Source organism: Gadus morhua, chromosome 23 (genome assembly GCF_902167405.1).
Source record: "Gadus morhua chromosome 23, gadMor3.0, whole genome shotgun sequence".
Taxonomy (NCBI): Eukaryota; Metazoa; Chordata; class Actinopteri; order Gadiformes; family Gadidae; genus Gadus; species Gadus morhua.
Window position 1 is genome coordinate 3,379,126 of NC_044070.1, and position 19,643 is coordinate 3,398,768.

The following is a 19,643-nucleotide window of genomic DNA, read 5'->3' on the forward strand; positions in this document are numbered from 1 at the left end:
ATTCTTTAGTAATGTAAGCTAGCAGACCAGGCAGCCTTTTGTATAGGCAAGGACCACATTTATTGTATGCCTATTTTCTCTAATAGGTTAGGCTACATAGGCTACACAGAAACCCTCAATACATTCCTCAATATATGCTTTCGGGAAGATCTGGAATGATTTAAAACTAGAAACCTACATTTTAATAGGGTTAGGGTTCAGATTACGTAACGAATGTAATACCCTGCGCCTAATAATTGCATAAGATCAAACTGTAATAACTTTGAATTCAACTTTGCATTGAAGAAGGAAAGACTGCTGTACCAAATAAGACACCTGTTGTGATGGGAGGGACACACTCTAATCCCCGCCCCCAATTCTCCTCCCTCCGCAAATCACAAGTTATCCTCTAAATCACGTGGTTAGCCGAGGAGCTCCATCCACTCTAGAGTTCAGTGTACCGGCCGGCGGTGCTGCTAAAGTCCGCACAGCCAGTGGTGTTGATCCGGAGCCGACTGACCGGTGAGGGGTACCGCTAATACAGCTGGATTAAGCCGCGTCTCCCTTTCAGACAGACTCAACGTTACCCCAATAAGACTCTTCCTGTTGCAATGTTTCAGGATTCAACAGCAGGTTTGTACATTACAACGATCCAAACACGTATATAACATATATATATATATATATATATATATATATATATATATATATATATATATATATATATATATATATATATATATATATATATATATATATATATATATATATATATATATATATATATATATTCGCTAAACAACTGGGGTTTGATTTGTTGGTGGTCAACGTACAGTTGTTTAAAACAACTCTCATGCATACAAATATGTGTTGTTCGTTGAATCAGTGTGTTGCTACATCGTTTTCATATATTTTAAGGGTTGACCTGATTTCGTTTGTGTCTAGAAGGTCTGTGTGAGATGACGCACTGATTGTAATGTTTAAGTGATCAGGTATGATACAGTGCAGTGCTCATCTATACGGGATCCCTGACTCCGATAAACGTATCTTGTCACTATACGGTTCTCATGTAGAGATGCTCTCTTGGCTCTGATTAACGTGGGCCACCTGCTTAGGTACAACACCGTTAATCGTAGGCCTAAAGCTAAGAAAGCGGACAAACGATATTTCCATATTGGACTAAAATTGCCATTTCCATTACTAAAACATTCGTGTTGGATCTAAGAGAAATGTTTGTTCTCTCTTTACTTATGTTTTGGAAGGAATAGGTCTACACATCCTTACTCCGGTACACCATCGGGCCTGAGCCAGTTGGAGGTCTCGCAGGTCAAGCTTTGGGGTCAACCCAGACCGCCGGACATGCTGGCGGCCATGCTGCGGCAGAGCAGCGGAGGCGGTGGAGGAGGAGAAGGAATGGGTGGTGGGGGAGCAGCAAAGCTCTCCCTGTCCATACCCCGCTTCTCCAACACGCACTTCTTCCCAAACTCAACGAGCATTGGTACAACCACCGTGGCTGGGTCTGTGTCGAGTGCGGGCCCCTTCGGGTCTGGCCCGCCGGGCAGAGGGTCCAAGACCAGGGCCCCGAGCACTGCTAACCATGGCTCTGAGGGCTCGGAAGTACCAGCCACTGCTAACCCCGACTATATCATGCAACTGGTGAGCGACGTGCGCAAGTTTGCTGACGTTCTCTTGCATCTAAAGGAAGTGTTCTCCTCTGAAGGTAAGGGACAACAACAAATATAGTGTTGTGGATTTACCCTCCCCCTCCCAGACCCTTTACCTGTTTTGTACAGTTCTGGCCTTGGCTGAACGGTCAGTCAACCAACCTTATCTGTCTGTGTGTGCTTGAGAGACTGAGCGAGTGTGAGAGTGAGAGTGAGAGCGAGAGAGCGGGAGTGAGAGCGAAAAAGCGGGAGCGAGAGAGAGAGAGTGTGTAAAAAAGAAAGAAATGATTAGTGTTGATCTTTATGTATGAGGGACATGTGAGGATCTGACTAACACATCCATTGTAATGTGTAATAGATTATAATTCAATAGTCATAGATCCCTTTGTCTAGATAGAGCAAAAGCAAAGATCGTGTGAGTTACACTTGCTATGTGTTAGGCAGGTCGATATACCAGTGAACAAATGCATGTGTTCCTGTGTGAGATGGAAAGGTATTTGCTCGGTTTCGCCTCCTATTAGTGCTACAATACTCTGGATTCCAACACCCTCAGACCATGAAGCAATCCTGAGGAGGCTTTGTCCCTGGAGGTTAGAGAGGGCCATGTCTGCTTGACCTGGACTGGCTGTTCAACCAGGGTTTGAACAGGTCTGGCTGTTCAACCAGGGTTTGACCTGGACTGGCTGTTCAACCAGGGTTTGAACAGGTCTGGCTGTTCAACCAGGGTTTGACCTGGACTGGCTGTTTCACCAGGGTTTGAACAGGTCTGGCTGTTCAACCAGGGTTTGACCTGGACTGGCTGTTTCACCAGGGTTTGAACAGGTCTGGCTGTTTCACCAGGGTTTGAACAGGTCTGGCTGTTTCACCAGGGTTTGAACAGGTCTGGCTGTTTCACCAGGGTTCGAACAGGTCTGGCTGTTTCACCAGGGTTTGAACAGGTCTGGCTGTTTCACGCGTAAGGGACTTTTGAGTGTCTCTCTGTCTCCATCATCCATACAGATCAAGTGCTTTATGTCATCTCTAGGTCTCTTGTGGGATGGCATACTTTTTTATTCATGCACTCATTCATTCTGGCGGGTGGCATACTTCTGGTTCTGTTCAAAGGAGTTGATCAGAAGTGTTTCTTTGTGGTTGTACAATGATGGAATGCAAACATGACTCAAACGTGAAAGCTGCATGGATACTGTAATCTCAACCTCTGGTTAGGACTCTGAGAAATACATTGTCATGTGCAATATCTAATTATAACTATTTCTTATAACTATACGTATTATAACTAATTATATCTCTGATCGTATTATGATAGTTTTGTTATGATGTGTTGCCTTTTGCAGTGCTTTGTATTCCTTGTCAGAGTCAAACATGTTCACGACATGGTTCAAGATAACACTTTAAATAGCAAGGTGTTGGTAGTACAGCAGCCTAGAAGACACCACCCCGTGGATATTGTTCATCCCATTAGTCAAGGCAAAATATAACCAATATAACATACAGGATTGAAAACATGGTGGTCCCTCTCTACCCACTCCAATCTACTCCACGTGACTGCAGATTATTGAGGCTAACTACAGGAAAGCGCTCATTTGCAAAATTATTGTTATTTCCTTGCAGTAAACAGTGGAAGTGCACATCAGTTAATCGCCCCCATGATGAGGCTGATAATATTGAGCCAGTTAGGGCTCTGGTTCACTGCTTATCTTCATAGGGCACCAGGCAGGAGGGTGATATACAAAATACAGATTAGAGACACACACACACACACACACACACACACACACACACACACACACACACACACACACACACACACACACACACACACACACACACACACACACACACACTTATGACCATATTGTCTCTGTCCTGGGGGGTCGGGGGTGGGTTCCCGCCGGCGCGGTGTCTGCGGTCACCCGTGTGAGTCTGACACCCATAGTATGAGAGGCATCTTCAGACGCGCAGGCCGCTCGCTCTTGGCCACGATGCTATTTTCCCATGTTAAGAATAGCCACATCCACTGGGGGTTTGTTCCCAGGGGTTGGTGAACTGGAGGGGGGTCCTCTTGGCCATTCCCATTAACGGTTGTTTGTTTATTACTAAGACGTTTTTTTCCTTTTTCACATCAAACTTGCGATTGTTTCTCCGTAGCCGATGGCCCTCACTCTGGCCAGTCTCTGGTGGAGTAAACTCCGTGGCAGGAAGATTTCTCCGTTTGTTTGCCTGTAATAAGCAACTGTTGCCTCTAAACTGTTGTTGTGTGCGTTGGTCGACGAGTTACCGTGGGCTATAGGGACGTGAGTAGGCTGGTGAACATGGGCCAGTGGGGGTGCTGACTGAGGCACCGTGTCAGGCGTTGGACGGGCTCGTTGTGCAGACGCGGGGCCGGGGTCACGGAGGACGCATGGTGACCTGGAGGGCTCGGAGATCAGCTCCTTTGTTGTGGACGGTAAGACTCCGAGGCGGTGGAGGGGTTCTCTTGAAAAACATCTCCTGCTCGTGGTGGATTAGCATGACAAAAAAATCAATTATATCCTCAAATATGTCTCCTAGTATGTCTTAATTTGAGGGGGGGAGGGGGAACACAAAAACAAAAGCAAAACCTTTTGTCCCATGTTGTTTTGCGGCATACAGAGCTGTGTGTGTGTCTTTGTGTGTGTGTGTGTGTGTGTGTGTGTGTGTGTGTGTGTGTGTGTGTGTGTGTGTGTGTGTGTGTCTGTGTGTATGTGTGTGTCTGTGTGTCTGTGTGCGTGTATGTGTGTATGAATATATGCGTGTTTGTGTGTGTGTGTGTGTGTGTGTGTGACCGGTGGTAATATCCTGCTTCTATTCCGCCAAGCAGAAAATTATGGCTTTTGTGCGTCAGCCATTTAACAATGACAACAACACCGGCGCGGTTAGCTCAGGGAAGCAGAGCTGGCGATTTTAACAGTGAGACCGTCTGCAGCGAGATAGGACCGTAAAATGGGCGAGAATAAATACATCTGTCTTCAACAATTCTGACGATAGATTATAAGGCTGGCTCATGTTTCAAGCTAGAGTTGTGCTAATATTAATGTTGTTCCCTTGTGTGTGTGTGTGTGTGTGTGTAGAATAAGGTGCTCTCTGTAAATCTGCACTGGGCTCATGGTAGTAGTTTACTTTCACTTCAAGTCCTAGTTTGTATCCAGTATAATGTAACTCATGGCACTAGGATTACGGTAAATAGACCAAACGGGGGAATTAGATCTCTGTAATTCTTGCCGAGACACAAATGTGCCCAACGGAGCCCTCGTTTCTGTAATTAAAGGTTTTGCATTTCGATGACCGAACCAGAGTGCAGTTTTAATAAGGTTAAATATTGGCATGTGACACAGGATCTAGCCGTTTGCTAAGCAAATAGTTTTGATAGTCTTCATCATTCTGGTTGGTGAGGGGCTAGCTCCCCAAAGCAAGACTACTTTGATACCCCTCCTCAACCACTATCTCACTCTACCCCCTTTGCCTTACATACTCCGCATTCCTACGGAACAAACACCCATTTGTTTCTCTGGTGTCTTCCTTTGCGGCTGACTTTCTTTTAACACTAAGAATGCAGTGTGTAGGGACACCGAGCGATACACGGTACCATTGGCTGCTCAGTGTTATTAGGCTGTCTGCCAGGGGACCACAGTGCTATGTATCTTCTGATAATGCTGGCCTGTAGTGTGAGGTCGGTTGGTGGTGTGTGTGTTTGGGTAGGGTTGGTGGTGGTACTGGTGGTGGTTATTCCACGAGTTACAATCTTACTGTTTCTTTATTTTTGTATTTGGTCATTTAAAAAAAAAGTATATTCTAAGTATCATCCTCTAAATATTTATTTAGTGTTTTTTTCATTCATGTAAGATGTCCAATATAATGAAAGCAGTTTATGACGATTGTCCATTCGAACACAGTCCGGTTTTTACGACCCTGCTTTCCGCATCGCATTGTTAAACTAGAGGAGGTTTGCTCAACTGGTCACCATGGATAAGTTCACCATTAGTCACACTTTAACTGATACCCATGCTGCCACAATATGACTCATACACATCCCCCCCCCCTCCCTTCCGTCGCGTCAGCTGCGTGGAGCGCCGGGACAACGTGCATTTATCTTTTTTAAGAGAGCTGTGACACCTTGGGAGTGTTGATGACCTCATGTGAGAGCTTCTTCCACTTCCACACTGCTGTGTGACTGTAAACGAAGGGTGTGTGGATGATTAACTGGTCTCTATCACCGTACAGATGTTGTGTAATGTATAATGCTGCACTGTGAAGGGACTTGTGGGAATGGGGGCCATTCCTAAGCAGTTGGCTAGGAGTTGTTTTCACTTACTTTTGTTTTTATTTCCCAATTCTTGATAACTCTAAATTAATTAAACAATGTTTTCCAATAATTTGATATTTATAAGTACTTCAAACTCATTATGAAGTAGGATTCGAGGACATATATGGTTTTCAAGTGCTGGGAGGGGCACTTCTCCATAATACCAAAGCTTTGTGGGAAAGTGAAAGCCGTGGGAAACCTAGGGAAACCTAAACGCTGTATTTGTGATTTGTGGTCTAAATCACCCCTTGTGAATTGGCAGCCTAAAATTAGCTCCACTTATTCCTTTTCAGTGCCCATTTCAAGGCTTTCTCAATGACTGAGACCGCACTCTGTTTAGATGGCCTGTCCCTCTGGGTCTGCTATCAAACATAAAGCATTAAGAACCTTCCTTCCTCCAAAAAAAGCTCCTTTTATGGTCGCCGCCACCAGTGTAGCCATTGTCAATGTGCCTGGCTGCAGAACAACCAGGCATTATAACTTCAAACATGTATTTACAAGATCAAATCTAGCTTGGATCTCCCATGTCCTGACCTGGTCTCTAACTTGTGGATTTCTTAAGGCCCCCTGGTAATGTTATGGTGCAAAGCTGCATGGGGGCACTGGACTTATGGCTGAGGGCATATATTTTTTTCATATATAACGAGGAAAAAACGTTAAAAATATATATCGCTATGGAGCAAGTCTGACTGAGGATACAGCCTTTTGGTAACCTCTCTGCACAGGATGCAGGTGGTCGGTTTCTGACCACAATATGCAGATTTGTTAAGTTTAGCAAATGGAGCCCTGCAGGGATGTAGTGGTAAAGAACAGCTGAGTAAACTATACATGCTATGATCAAGTTCAAATGAATAATATTAGTTTATTTATTTGTAGACTGTAGTATAAACAACCAGTAGTACAAAATGAAATTACACACTGCCTCTAGATGGAATCTGAACATTCCACAAGTATGGGGAGCATGACTCAAAGTAATGACTAACGCTGAAAAGCTCAAAGACTATGAATCACATAGCTCAGATAGGTTAACGTTTGTGACAGTAGAAGAAAATTGACATTTTGATGTAATATGTCTAAATATGTCAAACTCGTATTAAAAACCAGCAGCAGCAGCAGTGTAAAATTTTTAAAGAGTGGGTAGCCTCTTCTCTCAATCTTTTCTCTGTTCCTCCTTTCTCTCCTCTCTCTCTCCTCTCTCTGTCTCTCTCTGTTCCTCCTCTCTCTGTCTCTCCTCTCTCCCTCTATCTCTCTCTCTCTGTCTCTCAACTCTGTCTCAACTCTCTCTGTCTCCTCTCTCTGTTTCCTCTCTCTCTCTCTCTCTCTCTCTCTCTCTCTCTCTCTCTCTCTCTCTCTCTCTCTCTCTCTCTCTCTCTCTCTCTCTCTCTCTCTCTCTCTCTCTCTCTCTCTCTCTCTACCTCCTCTCCCTGTGTTCTCGGGATTCCTGCATCACTGCCTGCCTCACCGCTGCAATTATAAAGTGGAGAAAATAATGCTTCAGCACACCCTATGTTGTCAGGTATAACCACATTAGCATGTTTTTTTGCAGTCACTTTGTGGTTGAGATCGTTTGTTGGTCCCACACACCGCGTCACACATACCGTAAACACCCATTACGCAGCTCGGTTTGAATATACTGCAGCCTGTGCAGGTAAAACAACAACTTGTACTCTTGTACTCATTTCTTTTTTTAGAGGTGTCTGCAGTCTCTGAGAGATACGTAAATGCTATTTCAGAAGTTTCCCCACACATCGCGCAGGCAGATTAGAACCAATAACCATAGAGGCTCTTTGATGGAAAGCCGTCAAGACTGAATACAAAACTTCTCCTGCAAAATTAGCTTAAGTAGAGCTCGCCGGACCTGGAACCCCCGGCCCACGCACTGGACTTGTCTAGGTTTAGCCAAGATTACATGTACCACTATGTGATCGTTATATGCATTTATTAAGTCTTTAACTGCCGAAATCAGTGATTTCTGTATCATGGATAAATTATAATTTGTTTTAAATCAGATCCACAACCTCCTCAATGTCCGTCGTCCTCTCGTTGTGCTGAGTGACAAGGTGTCCCTGAGCAAGGCACATCACCCGAACTGCTCCCGACGAGCTGGCTGTCACCTTACAAAGTTGACTCCATCGTCGGTGTGTGAATGTGTGAATGGATGGTTGTAAGTCGCTTTGGATAAAATGCTTAGAATAGATTCAAACAGTCCCACCCTGGGAGCTGCTCATAGCCTGTTAAACCCCACAGGAGCTGGTGGCGGAGAGATGGGAATACAGGGTTCCATCTGCAGTCCAAAGACCTGCCAGTTATGTTGGGGCGAAGGGGGGTGCCCCAATTGAAGTGGAGCTCAACAGACTTGATTGTAAAAGCGAAGCAAGGGCCGAATACTATCCGTCCGCCCGCTGGATAGATAAGGGGCCTTCTTGTGTCTGTCGGGGGTTGTATTGTGGGAAGGGTCGAGGGGTGGAGATAATGGGGAGGGAGAGGTTTTTTCAAGGACCAGGGGAGGGTGGTGGGGGTGGTTGGGTTGTGTTAAATAGAGGCAGTGTGAAGCATGGGCCTCATTGCATTAACTTTTGGTAGAAATATCCGCACAATAAAATGTCATTGTCAATTCACCAATTATGAAGGTAGAAAAAGGATGAATAATAGAATGCTACATTGCTTCAAAAGTGAACTGATTTATGGTTGCAATTAACAGTTTTACGATAAAGACAATAATAATATTATAATGTGAATGTTGATTATTTGGTAGAACAAGTTTTGGTTTCTGTTTCGTCTTCCCGTTGTTTTCCCTGTCCCTAAAGCCTTCAAAGCTCATTTCATAACTCCCGATGAAGGGATTCGGCTTCCTGTTTTGCTCGGTTGGCCCTTCTCTATTAAGATCTTCTATGGCAAGACCGACACGTGCAAATGAACCCCCTCTCCGATCACATGCAAAGGGACCGTAAGTGCTTCAAACCAATGTGCTGGCAGTCCTGTGCTCCAAGCTGGTCTTTGTGCGTTGACGACATTAAGCTGAGGAACAAAACAGGGCTTTAAATCCCCTCATGGCTTGGTTGTTTTTGAGAGGGACTCCGGTCTTTTTTCATGTTACATCTATTTCGAAACAATAATACGAATTAAATATATATATCTTATTTCATTCGCCGATGGTTTGAATTGAACAAATAAGACCCAGTTACATTTTTCCCCATCAAATCACAAATCCTGCTCGTTAGAATAAAATGTTTGAATGTACATGATAACCAATTACTGCTGTCTGGTGAAACAACAGAGATGATCTCTTCCCTTATGAAGCAAATGTTGTTTCTGAAGGCCTCTGCTGGAGTCAGCTGCGAGAGACTAAAAGCGCACAAACTCTATTCACCCAGGATTAGGATGGAGGGAAGCTAAACAAGCCCCTCTTGTGCTTCACTGCAGAGGACTCCCTCCTCCTCTGACAGGTGTGCAGGAGGGGGATCTGTGGGGGAGGGGGGCTCTCCCAGAGCAGCATAGATGGGGTTTATTAATAGTTTATTTTGCAAAGGCTGAACAGCACGGCAAGCCACCTCTGACTGCCAGGACCAACGCCTCCTCACCATTTAACTCTGGCCGCTAACATTGGGGGACTGTTTTTCCCTTCTCTTTTCCAGAGAGCATAGTTGGGATGCCAGCTTTCATCAACAATAGTAGGGGGTGGAGAGTGGAAGGGGAGGGGCAGCGGGGGAGGGGGATATCAAGAGGAATGGGGGACAAATAGGTCTGTTATTTATTACTGATGGACAGCTCCAAGGACCAATCAAAGGGGGAAAGACACTACTCCACGCTATGAACCTCACCCATATGCTAACAGTGTGGAGATACATGATTGAGGGTAACAAGGCCGTTGGGTAGAAGATTGAGTGTGTGTTTTATGTGTGTGTGCGCTTATAGACGGATGGAATTGTGAGTGGGTTCTGGTGTGCTTTTAAGTCTAACATAGTTACGGTCTCAATCTGCGTAAATTAAATATTGGCCAACCGAGATAGCTTTGCAATTTCTTTCTCTGAAATTCATTATTACTATCAAACAATCTCTTTGTCTTGGAAACCTTTCTATTAGCTTTCATTGGTGTTCTTGTGATCAAACTGCTAACAGGCTTTGGCCAAGGTCTAGTGGAGTCCACCGCCTAAGCCCCTCTACCTATGGCAGGTTGTGTGTGTGTGTGTGTGTGTGTGTGTGTGTGTGTGTGTGTGTGTGTGTGTGTGTGTGTGTGTGTGTGTGTGTGTGTGTGTGTGTGTGTGTCTATAGCCTGGGGCTCCTTCTTTAAACGTTGGCTCTTTGTGTGTGCAGTCATGGGAAAGAGTTCTTCAAAGGTGGGAGCAGCAGGGAATGCCCTGGCATGAGCACCGGCCCAGCGGAGGCAAAAGGTCCTTATTTGACCAGCTGCGTGTAATCTAGTAATCCTTGGAGTCCACACCGGTGGTCCACTCAGGCCGCTGCTTGTGGATGTGGCTTGCTGGCCTCAGGAGGTGTTTAAGGCTGGGGTCGGACCAAAGACATATAGGCCAACCGTTGGAAGTGCCTTTCCCAGAGTGAGGGCCATGGGTTAGAAGGTTAAGTGGAACCATTAGGCTTGACCTTTCCTATTACTGGACAAACAGATTAGCCTTTTCTTTTGGTCATTGCAATGTTTCTTTTGTTATCTTTGTAGGCAATAGTGATCTTCGATCATACTCTGGAAGAGGTTGGATGCTTTTGACTTCATCTATTGGAGCAAAACAATAGTGAATGACTGATAGACTGATTATGGGACACACATTTTGGCTCTTTTTGCCTGATGAGGAAATGCAAGTCTCAAAGCAGCGCCTCCCCACTGAGCTTCACTACTGTCTACTCATGAATGCACCTTTCCTTTGAAACGAGTGCCACCCGGAACCCTTGGTGGGTTATTCACTGGCCGAAGAACTGGAATGTCCAGCTGGGGCCCGACTTAATAGCAGATCCTTGAAGGTTTTTGATTGACATTAGTCGTGGCTAAGCCTGTCCAACTCACAGTTTTTTTGTAAATGTTTTGACCTAAACTCTACGGTCCTTGTTGTGACATTTGGAGCGATTCCACGCCCAGAAAATAAGCTCACCTCTGGTCCCGCAAAAGTTTTGAAGCATAAATAATCTATAGCTGCAATCATTTGCAATGCGTGACTGAGCATAGCGAGCAGTCACTGCCAAAGGAATGTTGCCCAGTCATATTGTGGCGGGCCAGGCTGGAGGTTCACACTGCCATGGATAGACTGGTGCTCAGGCCAGGCCAGAGACCATGCATCTCGCTGGGGCTATATTTTGCCAAGTGAGCCTCCCAGAACTGGAAGTGAGTGTTGATGTGGTATTACCATTGTCATGCTAGTAGTTTCAATCTTTTTCCCAAGGGTTTAAATGTTTGGTAACGGATGGTCATGATGACTGCACAACAAAAAACAACAACATCTGGGCCAGACGGGAGCACAACAAATTGTTTGTGTATTGAGGTGTCATCTCGATGGTGAATGATCCAACAATGTTTTCATTATGAAACCCCCCCCCACCCCAACCCCGCTGCAAACCCCATCCACTGGTCCCCTCACATGGGCCTGGAATGCTGGGTTTCCATGACGCCGATTAAGTTAAAACCTGGCAATGTGGCGCTGGCAGGCCTGGCCTCCATATCCACGCCCCGGCCTCCCTCTCCTCCTCAGCAGGCCTGGGCGGTGGACAGACCCCTCTCTCTTTATATAAGCTCGGAGCAGCTGCCAATACATCAGGATATATGATGTGTTTAGCAAAGGTTCAATGGTGAGGCAGGATTTTAATTTTGACACACAAATTACAACCAATGTACAAATATAGATGTTTTTAAGCCCCAGAAAATTTGTTTTGGTGGGCATGTATGTACTCTTTAAGTTGTGAAAAGTGATTATATTTTCCCACTTCTTTTATTATAATTGTTTACATTATTATAACTCAACAATTTGCTGTCTGGCCGGAAATTGACCAGACAAAACTATTTATGGCATGCAAATAGAAATTGGAATTCTGCGCAGCTATGAGGACCACAGGTCTCTTGTGTCTGCAATATAGAGACACACACCACACACACACACACACACACACAGCTTGTCTGCACCGTGTGAAATGCTGAAAGCTGGCACAGTGATTTATTGTTCCATAAAATGCTTTATGAGGCAGAGCTACGAGGCTGCCGCTTCTTCTATTTGCTTGTGGCCCCGCAGAGACAATAGCTGTGTTTCCGCACTCAAACGACCTACCCCCCTACTAAAGATATCCCAACTGGTCCTCCCAGCAGGAGACTGAACGGTCGGATCGCGGCTGCTCTTGTGTGCGGCCGGGGGGCATATTAAAGGCTCTCACATTGGTGTATATATTTTACTTGTAACCTGCAAAATAAAATGACAACCTAAGTTGGAAAAAAGAAAAGCAGACCGAACAGCATTGGTTATATCATCCTCTGCTTATCACTGTTGGTCCTGCTATTGAGGTGGACACCACAATGCCTGGCTAATTAATGCCTGGCTAATTAATGCCTGGCTAATTAGCCCATGTGTTGAGCATTTCCCCATAGGCCACGACACAGAGACTATAGACTGAAGGTGTTTGTGTTTCATTAAGGAAGAGCTGCTCTGTACTGGTGCCCTCTTCATACACTTGGTGCATGGATTCACTTACTTTCTTTTCAGCATGAGCTGGCTTTGGGGGAGAGGGGGCGGGGAACATCTCGCTGCTTTTTCAATCCGGAGATAATGTCGTTAGATGGGGAACTAAGATGACCCTGACCAATTAAGAGCTTAGGTTTTAAGAAGCCTTCTTCTAATTGTGTGTGTGTGTGTGTGTGTGTGTGTGTGTGTGTGTGTGTGTGTGTGTGTGTGTGTGTGTGTGTGTGTGTGTGTGTGTGTGTGTGTGTGTGTGTGTGTGTGTGCGTGCGTGTGTGGTTTTCGGGGGACCTCTGATAGAAGGGTGCTTTTGGCTTCATCGGTGGAGCAAGTTGTAAAAGTAGAATTAAAAGAGTGGTTGAATAATTTTTGTGTGAGATATTTATATTTGTATATATTCGTATATTCTGTACACTTGGAAGTGAGGTAAGCAAGCATTTGTTTTTATGTTCTTGGATCATGGTACTACCTTTGTAAATTGGGATTCGAACACATCACATGGTGTAAGGGAGATATTTTATTCAAAACCTTATTAGATATTGTACAATTGCATTTTTTGACAAGGCTTCTCTGATCCGAAGCCATAGAAAGTTCCAAAAAATGCCCATAACGGCGGGACACTGTGTCCTGTGAACCCAGGGAGAATGCACACACTTTCTTCCACTGACTGAGCGACTGCCAGATGTCTTATAACTGGAAGCATATAATACAAATAACATGTTCACTGCAGACACACACACAGGGCTGTACGCCCGGGGACACTGTTACCGCTGGGACAAGGGGCCCCAGCCAGGCCAGACACGTGACGAAGATGGATGAAGCTGATGCTAACACAAAAACACTAACACACACTAGGGCTGGGCGATTAATCAAATTTCGATTTCGATTTCGATTTTAGCGTCAAACGATCACAAAACTAATATAATCAAGTTTTCGATTTATTTTATTGATTTTTTTAAATGTTTTATAGAAAGTGCAGAAGGACAGCTGGATACATATCTGTACATTATTTTAGAATTTAACTTTTGGTTTTTGACCATTTTGTGTGCTTTTTCAAAGTTCTCAGTTACAAAGTGTTTTTGGCAGAGACATGCTAAATAAATACGTGATGTTTTCAAACTCAAAAATAATCGTTTGAATAATCGTGATTTCAATATTGACCCAGAATAATCGTGATTATGATTTTTTCCTTAATCGAGCAGCCCTAACACACACACACACACACACACGCACACGCACACAAACACACACACATTGGTAAGGGGGCCTTTGGCAGGCTAGGCAAAAGGCAGAGGGCCATGCTGTTATGTTGTTACTTTAGCGATGCCAATGTTTATTGATTCCTCTATGTTGCGTTACTACACGTGATAATATCCATAACACTAGAGCTGTCGCAAATTAAAATGGTCGCCAGCATTGGAGCTCAAGCTACATATTGAATAATAACAGTTAAGTTCCACAACAATAGTCAAAGTTTGAACTTCTCACCAAAGGCTTCGAAGAGTTGGACTTGGACAATATGAGAATAAAAAATAAGTGTTCTGGGCTACGAGTACCAGGAAGGGGACGGTGGGCTATTTGTTTATTACATTTGTTAACTTAAAGGATCCTCATCAGCTGATGCCAATCAGCTAATCTCCCTGTGGGTCCACAGCTGACAGACTCTATATACGTAACACACTGCTATATTTATATTTAGGACTTTTAGCAGACGCTTTTGTCCAAAGCGACTTACGTCAACAAACACGTGTCACTGTCCCCCGGTCCTGACATCAGAGTGCCGTTCCCAAAGCACTCTGACGTCATTTAGAGGCACTTGAGCAACAGAAGAATGATGGTGGCGTTGGTAGCATCGTGGAACGTTCACAAACCAATGGCAGTGACTGTTTTCTCCAAGTGACAGCCTTATAGAGATTGTTGACAGCTGTCAAAGCTGGAGGTCTTGCGTCCTTCAAGATGTGATCTTAGATACACACATTTCCACATTTGACAGATACAATTTTCAACTGCATCCGTGAACTGCATGAGTATTACTAACCGATAGGATTATTCAATATAAGTACTTGTGATTAAAGTGTACCTGTTTAGTGTAACTGTTTTCTCTCTGAATGTATTTTTTGACTGTGTACTGTGTTGTTGTATACATACAATTTTATTAAAGAAAATTCTGTTTAATGGACTATCCCTTCCCCTTGCACACAAAGCTGAATTGACCAGCAACTAAAGTTGTTCCAATCTTTTATTTCACCAGAAAACCTTAAAAAAATTATTTAAATACAAATTGCGATGATATGGTTATCGGCATAGCCCTTGATATTACCACATTTAAAAAATAGATATACGGTACATATTTGTTTTTGTGTTCACTTTTTCTTTAAACATATCAGAGCTTTTGTTTTCTTTTTAAATTCACAAATCTATAAGTGTAACATTGCATCACCTCATGTGTGGAGCCATTTGCGGGTTTGTTTTTGTGGTTGCGGTGTAATGGATCAGTTGTTGGGGGGTCACCTGGTCACCTGGCTGGGTTTCCTGGCAGTGACAAAGCTGGCCCATTGTCACCACGGCCGCAACGCTGGCCGCGACCACTGGTCCTTTTGGTCCTCTTTTTGAAAAAAGGAGGCAGGAACAAATAAAAGTCAAAACAGGAGACTGCTAAAGTCTCCATGATCCCCTTTCCATGCGAGGTGTAATCCAGGGATAGCCGTCAGCACAAATGTGCCTTTGAAATGTGTGTGTTTGTGTGTGTGAGTGTGTGTGTGTGTGTGTGTGTGTGTGTGTGTGTGTGTGTGTGTGTGTGTGTGTGTGTGTGTGTGTGTGTGTGTGTGTGTGTGTGTGTGTGTGTGTGTGTGTGTGTGTAATGACATGTTTGTGAGAGCTTTGGTGCTGTAACTCTCAAGGTCATCACCACCTAAAATGCAGCTTCAATTAAAATTATATCAAACCAGGATAAAAGAAATAAGCAATTTACTCCACGCACTTCTACAGAAGTATGTAGACCAGTTCAAATTTAAACTTTAGATTTGTCCACACAACCACATTCTTAGATCAATGGTCAGGATTTCTTTCCTCATTAATCCAGGTGTGGCGATTGGATTTCCATGCCTTATATTCCATGTATTTCTTTGTACTATTGATCTCCCTGTGACTCGTCTCTAGCAGCCCGCCAACCTTCCACTACAAGGCGTTCACTGTACAGTGACGGCTTGTAGTGGAGAAAGGTGACGGCCTGCTACACACATGCATTACAGCTTAAAGCATGTGGAACCAACCATCCATGATACTGCCTGCCAATAAAACGTGTCAGGACACTGCTGTCGGCGTGTCGCTCACTCACACCACCATCCTCAACCTCCCATTCATTCACCCGCCATGACCTCACTCTTCAAACATGTCAACAAGCTAATCAGGCTGAGGGCCACCAGATATCTGCAGTGCATTACTGCAGGGTAAAGTCCAACAGTGCTTATAGTGAAACTGCGAACACACGCATAACTGAGGTGCTCCGTATACTCGTTGGATATAGCTGACTAGCTAACCACTAATTGTAGGAAGACTACCCCAGGTCATTTATGGTTCAGTATTTATTTGGCAGTTTAGACCCTATTTGAGGGCTTTGAGTAAGTATGTTGAAGGCGTCGTCATCTGCTGATCTAAAGGCCCGACTTGGGGACTACAGCACTGTTGGTTGGCCCAAGTATGATGTGGTCAAACATGGCGCCATGGAAACCCCTTATTTAAAGCCCTTTTTAAGGCATTCATTGAATGTCTTTGCCTCCGTAATGTGAGGGCTTATTGTGATGGGAGGATATGTGATATGATCGCTTGGTATTAGGAGTACCAACCACTACTGTTAAAGCCCCAACATACCCCAACCTAAGCCCCAACAGTGTTATTGTTGGTTTGCCTCATTGCAATCACAGAAATGTGTTTGTCTTAGAATGTTTTAACTGAATGGCACACTTTCTTTAGGCTCATGGATGTATTTATTTGTTAATTAGGATTTGGGCTAGGCACTAGTAATACGACTTTTAATGTAGTCCTGCATTTATCTGAGGAGACCAGGGAGGGAGGCTGACAACAGGATTGTAGTATCGTTGTGGTCTAATATCAGACACCAAGGGGACCGGTTGGGATATCTGTTATTGAGCCCATCCCTCTGTGGATCATGTCTCTTCACAGTGTGGTAGTGTGGTCCGCTCTGTAACACCACGTGCCCTCCCTACAGAGCACCAGGACTGCCTCCACCAGGCGGTCCACGAGCGCCTGGGCCAGCTGCTCTGCGTCCTGAAGACCGTCATCGGCAAACACCAGAGCCTCAACTCCGTGGACATCCTCAGCGCGGCTGGCATCGTCATCTCCAGGGTCAAAGGTGAGCAGCCCCACTCTCTCAGACACTCGCCTCCAGACGTCCAGACAGACTGACTGACTGATGCCAGGCAACTTGGAGCCATTTCTGTCCGTCTGTCTGTATTTCATTGAACTTAAGATCTACCATGCATGCCAATTCTTAACTTTGATAATAATGTTTCTCTCTGGGTATTGTTGTTTCTATTTAAATAATGAGGACCCTTTAAGTCTTTTTCACGCCATTTAATGATCCACAGCCCAAGATGTTGGCTATTCATGAGTACTGCCCGTGGATCTTCAATGTTATTGAAATTTGCTGGAGAGCTAAGCCAACCATTCTTATCTATTGGGGTGTAATACAGTGAGTGACCACCAGGGGGCTACTTCTTGACCACCATGCCATGGCTTTGTCCTGTATCTCCCATCCCGTCAACCAAAAAAGAATGAAGCAGAATTATACTCCCATCATATCTGGCCCAGGACCGACAGATATACCATAGCTAGTTGAATGTGTAACTTTTTTTCTGTATTATGATATGGACTAAACCATGAGAAAAGGGCTTTACGTTTGAAAGTCAACCATTGTAGTAAAACAGCGTGGTTGAATAGCCATGCGCAAATGATAAATAATGGGGATTTCTTATACCTTTCAAATCTAACGTATATTGCTTTATTGTTACATAGGAAATGAAATAGAATCAGCTACAGAAGAGATTGTTTTCTTCAATGGCAACATACTGAAAAATGCATCAAACCTGTGATATTAATTTGTAATGCTTTTCTTAAGCAAAAGGCTTAAGCCCTCCCCAGTCAAGACACCAACATTGACATTAGCTTTCATCCTCTGAATTGGAGACGTAAGATTGAACAGCTCAACCTAAGGTTCATTGTTGAGCTCATGTTAGTGCGGGAGTGATGAATGTCCAACGCTGCTGCGCTACATTCATCACATATTATTCCCACCTCTGTTATTAATCATACGGATGCCTCTGCTGACGCTCTATTGAAACGTTATACTAGGCGTCTGCTGCTCTACGTTTCATAGACTTTGGTCGTATTGTTTTTTTTCAGTCCAGTGCAATGTTGCAATGCACTCTCCCTCCTTTTGTTCTTCATAATGATGGCTAATGTTCTATTCTGACTAAAATACTGTATTTCACTCTTCAAAGCGACTTCAAATTAATTTATTTTAAGTGTACTTAATGCAAGAAATTTGTTATTGTCATTCATCATTTTAAGCACCTTGTACAATGGCATGTGTACATTGAAATGTACTCTCTCTCTCTCTCTCTCTCTCTCTCTCTCTCTCTCTCTCTCTCTCTCTCTCTCTCTCTCTTTCTCTCTCTCTCTCTCTCTCTCTCTCTCTCTCTCTCTCTCTCTCTCTCTCTCTCTCTCTCTCTCTCTCTCTCTCTCTCTCTCTCTCTCTCTCTCTCACTGTTACTACAGTGTTTAAAAATGACCGGAATATAACCCCTCCTTGTGCAAGAGGTGAGCATCAATGCCTGGGAGATTAGTTTGTATTGTGTTTCCAGTCACATGAAGGAGGTAGATTGTGTATACAAACGGGAGTAGGCGTCAGGTTATCCAATGATGTCCCCTTTTAAATACACTTTCTGGAAGTGGACAATTCCAGGGTGTTGACTGTAGAATGCAAAAGTGCAAATAATGGCACAACCAACTGGAACTATACTGTGAATGCTGAATTTGCTTAGACAATATTAAAATATTATTAATCAGCAGTAGATGAATTTAAATCACAATTGGTAACGGCATTGAATGTACAGGCACATCAGACATATAGTCATTTTTCTATTCTTGTTACCTTTTAGCATCGAATCCTAGTAGAGACTTTTTCAAAGCCTTGCCAAGCGAGGGCAAGCAGCAGTGCTGGCAGGCCAGTGGCCCTGGCCTCAGAGTTCACCCAGGAGCTTTGGCTAATCAAGTCCCCTTGCTAATGCATCACAGCATTCTAGTACCCTACACTATGAAGACTTTTAATTTCGACATTGCATTTCCCCCTCCAACTTCAGCTCCTCCAATCTGGGATGCGTTGCAGTGTATGTATGATGTGCGTGTGTGTGTGTATGTGTGTGTGTGTGTGTGTGTGTGTGTGTGTGTGTTGTCAACCCCAACCCTCTCCCTCTCCCCCATGCATCCCCCTCCACCTCCAACCTGCTCGACCAACACACACACAACACAATGCCATTTTTCCCGGGTGATGTAACTTCCACGTCGGGGAGCTGCTGGTGGAGGCCCGTGCGAGTGCTGGCATTGTGTTCCAGCAAGGCTCAGGATGTCCTGTTGAGGGGGGGGGGTGGTAGTTGTAGTGGGGGAGGGGGTCACAAGACCAACAGATCTGGACTCATTAGTTCTTGGTTTTTTAAGCAGCGCTGGTCAATCTAGGATGTTCTGAACATCTGGCGTTGGACCGCCTTTATGCCAACGATCTACCTGGGCCTTTTTATTTGATTTAGTTTTATTTTAATTATGTACTTCGAACCTGAACTTTTGATTGCGGTTGTCTTATCATAGGTTTCTATTTTGGTGTGCTCAACACTACATTGGACTTTTCAGTTTTTGTGTCTATTATTGTATGCTACTCTGAAGTTCCCTTTTCATGAGGCCAGGGGATACGGTCTTGGTTTTGGGTAAGTTGTATAT

At 44.3% G+C, this 19,643-nt stretch overlaps 1 protein-coding gene across 3 annotated transcripts in view; it reads left to right on the plus strand.

Moving 5' to 3' along the window:
• The first annotated feature begins 422 nt into the window (after nt 1-422).
• arhgap29a (Rho GTPase activating protein 29a) overlaps nt 423-19,643 on the plus strand; it is a 40,177-nt gene continuing 20,956 nt past the window's right edge. The window contains exons 1-3 of one of the 3 annotated variants that reach the window (XM_030348468.1): nt 423-612; nt 1,242-1,699; nt 16,861-17,004. In XM_030348468.1, the coding sequence (XP_030204328.1) occupies nt 1,339-1,699; nt 16,861-17,004 (505 nt within the window). In that variant the 5' untranslated portion in view covers nt 423-612; nt 1,242-1,338. Of the gene's footprint in view, nt 613-1,241; nt 1,700-3,552; nt 4,090-16,860; nt 17,005-19,339; nt 19,631-19,643 lie in introns of those variants that run through there. The other 2 variants (XM_030348470.1, XM_030348469.1) reach the window with 2 other exon arrangements.